The sequence below is a fragment of the Chrysochloris asiatica genome, unplaced genomic scaffold (assembly GCF_000296735.1).
Source record: "Chrysochloris asiatica unplaced genomic scaffold, ChrAsi1.0 scaffold00177, whole genome shotgun sequence".
Taxonomy (NCBI): Eukaryota; Metazoa; Chordata; class Mammalia; order Afrosoricida; family Chrysochloridae; genus Chrysochloris; species Chrysochloris asiatica.
In genome coordinates, this window is record NW_006408695.1 from 1,717,796 (window position 1) to 1,728,013 (window position 10,218).

General features: G+C 38.1%; 1 protein-coding gene across 2 annotated transcripts in view; it reads right to left on the reverse strand.

Moving 5' to 3' along the window:
• Positions 1-10,218, reverse strand: part of IL1RAP (interleukin 1 receptor accessory protein) — a 77,900-nt gene that overhangs the window by 26,625 nt on the left and 41,057 nt on the right. For both annotated transcript variants that reach the window (XM_006871870.1, XM_006871871.1), the window contains exons 7-8: positions 3,364-3,513; positions 1,339-1,482 (exon numbers count right to left, since the gene is read on the reverse strand). In XM_006871870.1, coding sequence (XP_006871932.1) covers positions 1,339-1,482; positions 3,364-3,513 — 294 coding nt within the window. The remainder of the gene's footprint in view (positions 1-1,338; positions 1,483-3,363; positions 3,514-10,218) is intronic.

Below are 10,218 nucleotides of genomic sequence, written 5' to 3' on the forward strand. Positions count from 1 at the left end.
ATTTTTTTTTTTTTTTTTTTAGTGAAACATTTTTTAAACTAAGGTCAATAAAATTTTAGAGGAGGAAAGTTGGTTTATACAAGATTATGGATATTACATGCATTTCAACAGTACAAATTATAACAGTAGGCTTCTCCACCACAAGGTCAGTTTGAACCACAGAGTTGGCAGTTTAAATCTACCAGCAACTCCCTGAAAACCCTATACAGGGTTGTTATGAGTTGGAACCGACATGATGGCACTTAACAACAACAACAACAAAATAATGTTAATGAAGTATTTATTAAAATGGATTCAAATGGACCATTACTTTGTGTATTACTGGGTGGATCTGAAAATCAGAGATTTCATTCCAAAAATTAAGCAATTCAGAATACACTGGCCATCCTAAAAATTTCCAGTGTATAAGGTGATACAAAGGGAGAAACTGACCAAAGTAAAGGGGAAAATAGAGGAGCTTCCATTTGCTAAAAAAATAAAGGGGAGAAAAGAAAATGTGCAAATGCCAAAGGGAAATATGAAGGATAAACACTGGACTGTAGGATAAGCACTGGACTGCAAGGTTGGTTTGAAATGCAAGGACAGTGGGTAAAACTCACCAACTACTCGTAGGAAACGCTATACAGGCTGGATATGAATTGGAAGTGACTCGACGGCACTTAACAATGACGACAACAACAATGTAAGGAAAGAGTCTATGAACTCTCTTCTGTAACTCAGTTCTAGTAAATTTTATAATAATGAATATTCTTAATACTAGCCCTGTATCCTGGCAAAAATTCAAGGCAACTCAGTGTGGACCAGCCTAACGCTTCCAAAACTCTAAATATGAGCACAGAGGGCATTTGAAGGCATGGCATATTTGGAACTCTAATCCACTGTGAAGGTGACCTGGCAAAGAACTTGACAGCTAGCCAAAAGGTCAGTGGCTCAAACCCACCAGTCACACCACAGGAGAAAAAGTGTGATAGTCAGCTTCCATAAATATTTACAACCATGGAAACCCTACTGGGCAGTTCTGCTTCGTCCTATAGGGTTTCTACGAGTCATGATTAACACGATAGCCTTAAGGTGGGGAATACACTGTCAGCCACACTTTTCTGACACTGAGTTCTTAAAACTTATAAGAGAAAATATTTTAATATCATAACTGAGCTGGACTAGTCTACATTTTAATGTAGTTTATTACTAGACACATCTCTACTGCATAAAACAATGGAACCCCACGTGTTCAATGATTCCAACTTACAGCTACATGCTGACTCTCATATATGACCCAAAGCTCAGGAGGCTTTTACCTTTGAGAGTCACTGAATTATACTCATCTGAAATACCTACTTCCCCCAGGGAGACTGTCTCGGTCGAAGATGCACAGCTTATATCCAAATTCATTCTCCAAAACTCCACGGAGGGTCAGTAACACAAATTCTTCTTCTTCAGCATTCCTTGCATATGATACATAAATATCATACTCTTTCCCATCTAGCAAAAGAAACACATATCCAGTATAAATTAAGGAAGCTTCCCATTAGAACTGCATTTTTTAAAATGTAACTTCAGTACATTAGACAGTTTTATTTTTCACATGTATGGATGATCTGACAGATTCCAGGGTAATTTTCTGCTTACAACATGTCTTCAGGCAAAATGACTACTTTAAGGTGTAATTGCAAATTTTACCTCATGTGTCTTTCTACACTCATTTCATTGAGTTCACTTTTCATAGTGGAGAAAGGGTGAGGCTTAGTGCATTCAACTGGGAATTAACAGCACCAGGATGCAAACCATTGGTCAATCTTAGGTGCGAGCAATGTAAAAATCTTCTACATGGAAAAATCTTCTAGAACCTGTTTTAGAATATAACTCACCAATATATCACAAGTTAAGCAAATTTTTGAAACTAAATTATGCCTAAAAAGAACAATTAAAAATATAGATTCATTAGCTTGATCTGTCACTAAACTGCCTGATTATAAAAATCACCTGTTATTAAAAACCCAAGACCTGTACCTCTCTCACAAACCTGCTGAATTGAAATCTCTATGGGATGTGCTTAACAATCTATATATTTGCCTGGCCCATTCATATTACCAGGCAAATTTGAACTAAGCAGTGCTTTGTAAACTTTCTGTGCATGAACCACTTGGTAATATTGTTGGAATGTAGATTCTGATCTAGTAGAGATTAGGCCTGAGTGTTTCCTTCTAATAAGCTCTCAGGTGATGCTGACATTGCTGGTCAACAGAACCTTCTTTTGAGAACTAAGAATCTTGACTTTTGATATCTAATACAGAAGACACACTTGGCAATTGAGTTCTTGGAAGGTAACTGGTCCAAAATGAGAAATGCTATAAATGTAAATTACATAGTGGATTTTGAAGATATTTAAAATGAAAAAATCCACTAAAATAGATCATTAACTTTTCAATACTAAGTATTTTCTGAAGTTGTTATTGTTGCTAAGTGCCTTTTAGTTGATTCCAACTTATAACAACCCTGTATAGGGTTTCCAAGGCTATAAATGTTTGCAGGAGCAGAAAGCCTCCTCTTTCTTTCAGCTGGTGGACTCAAACCACCAATCTTGTAGTTTATCGTCCTGTACTTATCCTACAAAACTACATGATCCTCATTTGTTGAAGTAATAATAGTTTAATATATTGTTGTTGTTATTGTTAAGTGCCGTCGAGTCAATTCCAACCCATAGTGACCCTTTATAGGATTTCCAAGGAGCAGCTGTTGAGCTTGAACCACAGACCTTGCAGTTCAAACAACTTTGCATATTTTACTAGAATAATTTTGATCAACTGCTTTATACTCTTTCTTATGTAGCTACAAGAAAACTTAAAATGACATTTGTGGCTTGCATTATCTTCTATTTGAACAGCGGTGTGGCACTGCAGGATAATGTGAGGGACCACAAGGTCAGTTTGAACCACAAGGTTTAGAGTTCAAACTACCAGCAGCTTCTCAGAAACCCTGTAATAGGGTCCCTGTAGGTCGGAACCAACTCAACAGCACTTAATAACAATAGATTAAAAACCACATATTGAGCCAAGAAAATAGAATAATACACCTTGGAGAGATCTCCATTAGTAAGGACTGAAACAAAAGATAGTCTAATTACATTTTTTTTTTTCCTAATATGCTTTCTTTTTTAAAGTTTTTATTGTGAATTGAGTGATAGTTTACATGGGAGAATGTTGGTTTTATACTCATCGTTTCATTTCAATGATTACAATCTCCTCCATGCATCATCACTCAACAGTCTTGATTACATTTTCCAGTTAATCCAGGTTTTATCAAGAAAACATGTTTTCTAAAGACAATAGTGTAAGAAGTCTACGTCAAACTTATAATACTCACCTAAAATGGTTTCATCTGTTCCAAAATGAGCCCGGTAAAACAGGACCATCTCCAGCCAGTAAACATGGTAAACAACAATGAGAATCACCACCAGCAAGACTGTGACTCCAAAACCGCAAGCCAGTTCCACTGTGTACCTGGGAGTTACCACTGGAGAGAACACCACAGAAACAGAATTGATTTCTACCAGATGACCACTGAGCCCCATCATCCCATGACTAGCTGGATAAGTCAAGCATCTGAGAACCTTTGTAGATGACTTATACGTGTAAATAAGGAAAGAAGATGGTAAGGTTTAAATACTGCTTACTTTTTTTTCATTACTAAAAAGTGTCTTATTTATTTTATTTCCATCACCTGGCATAGGGGTTTTTGACTACTAGATGAATGTGAGTAGACTTTGATGAAAAATGAATTAAAACAGCATCTGAGCATTTGGGAAGTATTTAAAAGGCCATCAAATCCAACACACAATCTAATAACTCAATTGCCTCAAAATATTTTTGCAAAGCGTCTTCTAGCCCCTAACCATATCTTGACAAGGCAATGGCTTTTCATTGTTGGAACAGTTAAATTGAGCAAAGAACTTAATGTGCTTCAATGAGTCTCAGTTTTATTTTCTAATCAATGACCTTTAGGATTCCTCTCCTTTAATATTTAGAAATAGGCCTCAAAAAATCTTGTCTTTGGACAAAAGCAGAGAATGTTCCCAAAATGCTGTTTGTCTAGCTTGTAAATCATCTCCTGATACACAATCCTAGACTCCACAGTCAAAAGGCTGACTTGTAATGCATGTATTTACACAGATTTCTACATTACCTATTTTTTTTATATATCATAGGTACCTTAGTGTTTTCTTTTTTTTTTTTTATTAGAAATAGAATGAGGTGATCCCTAATTACAAAAAAATATTAACTCACTAGTCCTATAACAAAGGCTTGTTACAACCAAACCATCAATCAATTTCCCATCTTCAGTTCCTTAACCTTTCCTCAAAAACTGCACAAAGATATAACTTCATGCCTTTATTCTGGCTGGAATAGTTCATTTTTCTTTGGGGATTTAATTTTCAAATCCAGGTTCAAAAGTTATCATTTGGTATAAATTTACCTAGAAGAAAACACTTCTTTCACCTTAACCTAATGGAAATTCCCGCATCTCCCTTTTTCTGTATTTCAATTACAGTATGCTTATTGTATTTTTATTTGCTTATAACTGATTCTCCACTAATTTTCTTCCTCCCACTAAATTATACATTTATAGTGGAGGCTATGTCTTCATCCATTCTAACTCTAAAATACCTAAATTTGTCTTTGGACATTTGCGACTTAACATTTCATATTTCTGTCATATTGCTCAGCAATTTCATTTGACTGCTTCATTAGCTTGCGATAGTGAAGCTTAAGAAGCTGAGCACGGGAAAAACTATTTATCGGGTCACAAGCAGGGGTGTTTGTTAACTTATTTGCAGACTTGATCAATTCTTTCTGGGTATTTACTATTTGTTGACATTCTTGGGAATATTATGGTGGATAAAATATTAATGGCATCTACCCACTGTGGCACTGTGGGTTAATGCACCAGACTGCAAAGCCGTTTGAACTGTGAGGTTGGCAGTTTAAGCTCACCAGCTGCTCCTCAGAAATCCTATACAGGATCGCTATGGGTCGGAACCGACTCGATGGCACATAACAACAACAACCACCCTCCTGGGGCTAACACTCTATTTCAAAGAAGTGATTGAGTGAACAAATAAGTCAGTCAGATTGTTTTAGATAATGATCAGTGTTGTAAAAAAAATAAACCTGCATAATGTGACAGAGGTGACAGAAGAGTGGGGTTGGGACAGGAAGTTACTTCATGTAGGGCGTGTGGGAAGGTTTCTTTAAATATTTAGCAACTGGAATGTGTGGTTTGATGAGACAGGAATGAAAAGAAAGGTCTGTTATTGACACTTGAATCCAAAGTCTTGGGATCTTTGTGCAACACTACCATGAAGCTCAATTACTGATCCTATGTTGTTCTTGATTCGTGTAGTTGATTCCAACTCATAGCATGCCAATCAGCGAGAACAAGCCTGTTTTAAAACAGGTATCTTTCAGCCTGGAGCTGAGCCTGAAGTTTTATAATTAAAGGGAAAATGGTAGAGTTTTAAATTTATTATCCTAAGATCAGGATATGAATCCTGCTGCAGATATAGCCTGAATTTAGCAGTGCAATATTATTATCAGGCACTCTTGTACTTTGTCCATGAAATAACAGTGCTTTAAAATAGGAAAACGCCATCATAAAATGCCAGAAGCTATGTCAGCACGGTTGTTGAGAATTTGCTAAGATCAATTTAGGTAGCTGGCATGAAAATCGCTATGTTGTTGGAATTTCTGAGTACCTGTTATGTTAACAGTACACTGGGGTAATTCCCACTGTCATCTTCATTATTTGCTCAGTTATTTTGGCTCTTTCTGGGTGGACATTTTGTAACAGGAAAAAACATAAGAAACCAAAAACATCATGAGCTACACTTACCTGAAATGGATTATTCTAATGTCAATAGAAGGAGATGTTTTCCTGTTTTTAAATAACCTATTATTGTGGTTTGGGTGAAAGTTTACACAGTAAATTAGTTTCCCACTGAACAATTTATACATATTTTAAGATTCTTTGCAATACTCTCGATGTAATAAGGACTCTTCTCACTTCTGCCCTGTGCCTTTGTTTCCATTTGTTCTTCTTTCCTGCCCCTTCTGCTTTCTGAACTTTGTTAGCAAATGCTCCCCTTTTAAGTCTCAGAGTTTGTTCTTCAGTTCCTAGGAGCTGTTTTCTCATTCTATAAGCCTTTGTATTATTTGCCTGATAGGTGATTCTCTGGAAGGTGGGTTCAGTTGCAAGTTTGATGGTGTCTAAGGGAGCTCTGGTAGCGTAGTGGTTACGAATTGGGCTGTGAACCAGAATGTCAGCAGTTTGAAACCACCAGCTGTTCCGCGGGAGAAAGATGAGGCTTTCTCCTCCTGTAAAGATTTATAGCCTCGGATACCCTGTACAGGGTCGCTATGAGTCGGAACCAACTCCATGGCACGTAACAACAACAAGGGAACTCTGGAGTCCTGGTGCGGCGCCGTGGGTTAATGCGCCAGACTGCAAGGCCTTTTGAGCTGCAAGGTCAGCGGTTCTAGCTCACTAGCTGTTCCTCGAAAACCCTATACAGGGTCGCTATGAGTCAGAACCAACTCAACAGCACTTCACAACAACAACAACATAGTGGTTACGAATCAGACTGCTAACCAAGGCCAGCAGTTCAAAACTACCAGTCATTCCACGTGAGAAACATTAGGTTTTCTGCTCCCATAAAGATTTACAGCCTCGGAAACCCTCTAGAGGGTCGTTATGAGTCATTCGGAACTGACTCCATGGCACACCACCAAGGTCCATAGAGGAGTCCCGGTATGGTGCTATATATATAGGATCAGTGCTGGACTGCTAACCACAAGGTTGGTGGTTCAAACCCACCAGCAGCTCCTCAGAAACTTTATATAGGGTTCTTCTTAGTTGTAATGAACCCAACAGCACTTAACTATAAGGCCCATATTGTCGGGGTTTCAATCAGTCTCTAAATTTTATTCTGCTCTGCTTTATAATTTTGAATTTTGTTCTACATTTTTCTCCCGCTTTATCTAGAACCTTCTATCGTGCCCCTGCTCAGAGTAGTTGTTAGCTGTAGTTGAGCACCACCAGGTTCTGGTCCCATACTAGTGGAGTTTGTAGTTCATGTTGTCCATTAGTCCTTTGGACTAATTGTTTACTTGAGTCTTTGGTTTAACTAACTCTTCTATGGAAGAGACCAATAGTTGTACTTTAGATGGCCATTTGCAAGCTTTTAAGATCCTACACTATTCACCAAAACAGGATGTATAACATTGTCTGTGTGGAACATGTTATGCCAATTGACTTATATTTCCATCCTTAAATTTAGGACTATGGTTCCAAGTTCCCAAGTCCCTCAAGGTTTTTGGTTATGGCTAATAAATTTTCACTACTTTGTGCCCTGTTGTTGTTGTTAGGTGCCATTGAGTCAGTACCAACTCATAGCGACCCTATGCACAACAGAATGAAACCTTGGCCAACCTCACAATTGTTGCCATGCTTTTGTGCCTATTTATGCTGCCATATTGCCAATCCATCTTGCTGGGGGTCTTCCTCTTTTTCTCTGACCCTCCACCTTACCAAACATGATATCCTTCTCCAACGACTAGTCTCTCCTGACAATATGTCCAACGTATGAGAGACGAAGTTTGGCCATCCTGGCCTCCAAGGAGCACTCTGAATGCACTTCTTCCAACAAAAGATCTGTTTGTTCTTTTGGCAGACCATGGCACTTTCAATATTCTCCTCCAACTCCATAACTCAAAAGCATCAATTCTTCTACAATATTCCTTATTTACTGTCCAACTTCACACGCATATGAGGTTACTGAAAATACCATGGCTTGGGTCATACACACCTTAGTCCTCAAGCTGACATCTTTACTCTTCAACACTTTAAAAAGGTCTTGTGCACCAGATTTGCTCATTGCAATATGTCATTTGATTTCTTGACTGCTGCTTCCATGAGTGTTGATAGTTGATCCAAGAATAAAGTCATTGACAACTTTGATCTTTTCTCCATCGATAAGAATGTTGTTTATTGGTCCAGTGTAGTGGTGAGGATTTTTGTTTTCTTTACATTGAGATGCAATCCATACAGAAGGCTATTTTCCCCTGTAGGCTCTATTATATACATTAATCTAGCTGCAGCAAATACAAATATACATACATATGTAGAAATCTCTGCTGCCAAACCTATATAGACTCATGGGTGCAATTCCATATTTCATTTCACACCATTTCAGCTTATACATCTACCTATACATTCACCAGAAATTAGTCTCTATTAATGTTATTGCAAGATTGGGTATGTAATAGTATTTAAATTTGTTCCTTTTACTCTGTGTACTTCCCAGTATCTTCCTTTGGCTTGGTCACATTGTGCTGACCTCCTTCTTGTATATGGTCTTTCTTTTTACCCAAGTTAAATCCAGGTCTACACTCTCCAGTTAGCGACTTTCTCTATCTCTCTGTTCTCTGGAACTATCAGACAGTGCTTCATTCTGTGTGTAAACCTTTCTTGACATTTTGCAATCGTGGTCTCATATAATATTTGTCTTTCTGATTAACTTATTTCTCTCAGTATAATTTCCTCTAGGTTCATTCATGTTATGAGATGTTTAGCGGATGCATTGTTACTCTTTAATGTTGTGTAGTATTACATTGTAAGTATCGACCATCATGTTTATCCATTCTTCCATTGGTTTAACTTAGGTTGTTTCAGTCTTTTTGCTACTGTGAATAATGCTGCAATGTACATGGGTGTGCATATATTTATTCATATTTATACATATTTTTCTGAAATATGTAACTAGTAATGGGTTTGCTGGATCATATGGTATTTTTACTTTTAACTTTTTAAGGAAGTGCCATACCATTTTTTCCATAATCGCTGTATCATTTTACAGTCCCACAAGCAATGTATGAGAGTTACAGAGTTGTTGTTGTTAAGTACTCTTGATTCTGCTCTGACACATAGTGGTCCTGTATGGGTTTTCAATGCTATAAATATTTACAGAAGCAGAAAGCCTCATCTTTCTTTGGTGGAGTGGCTCGTAGGCTCAAACCACCAACCCTGCAGTTTGCAGTCCAGTGCTTATCCTATAGTTTCTGAACTTCCAGTTAAGACTTTGTTTTTTAAGTACCACCAAATCCATTCTGACTCATAGTGACACTGTATAGGGCTTCTGAGGAGCAACTAGTAAGCTTGAACCACCAACCCTGTGATTCTAACAAACCTTGCAGTCCAATGCTTTATCCCACAGTGCCAGGTAGCATAAATATATGTATTTCCCCCAAATTATCAAGAGGTATGTGATCTGTCACTATATACATATTTTACCTTACAAATAAAAAGAGGAGGCGGGGCTTGATGGCGGCTAGGGTGGAGGGGCAGTGAGGTTCGCCATCAGCGATACCACAGAATATCAGATAAAGCAGGTTCAGGGTACAGCTCCAATTGGAACCACATAGGTAGGAATATTTAAAAAGTTTGAAGGCTTATAGCTAGTGGAACTTGTACCGAAAGTAAGAAATCGTGTACTTTTGAATCTGCTGGGCTCGATGGCCCAGAGCCGACAGCTTGGGCAAGACCAAGTGGGGAAGCAGACACATCTTGGAAAAACGCAGCAGGAACCTCGGAGCAAAGGTAAACAATACACTTTGTAGGTTTTGCTTTGTTCTGATTATCTTTTTTTTGGTATCTCTTCATTGGCCCCCCCATTGTTTGTGCATCTCCATTCTGGTGACTAGAGGGGGTGCCTGAGTGAGTGGAAACCCCTACCCTCACTACTGGTGGGTTCTTCTGCCACGCATGTGCACTGATACTGTCAGTCCAAGAGGTGGCCCTGAACTGTTTTTTTTTTTTTTTTCAATACGTAAAAGGGGTGTAGAGAGGGAAAAAGAGTTTAAAAACAAAACAGGCTGAAAATTAAATTAAAGCCTGAGGTATAGCATAACAACCATCAGTGACATCTTGAAATCTCTCAGGCAGCTTTGAGGGCAAGAAGCTGAAAGTGAACATTAAAGTCATACTCATTTTAGGCTACAGATTTTTTTCTTCTTCTCTCCCTCCTATCCCTTTTCAGCGATTACAGACTATAGTATCCAGTCTAGCTTTTTTGTTTGTTTTTTCTGCTGTTGCTGTTTTATGCTCCCCCTTCTATCTTTGTTGTTGTTGTTATGTGCCGTGGAGTCAGTTCTGACTCATAGCGAC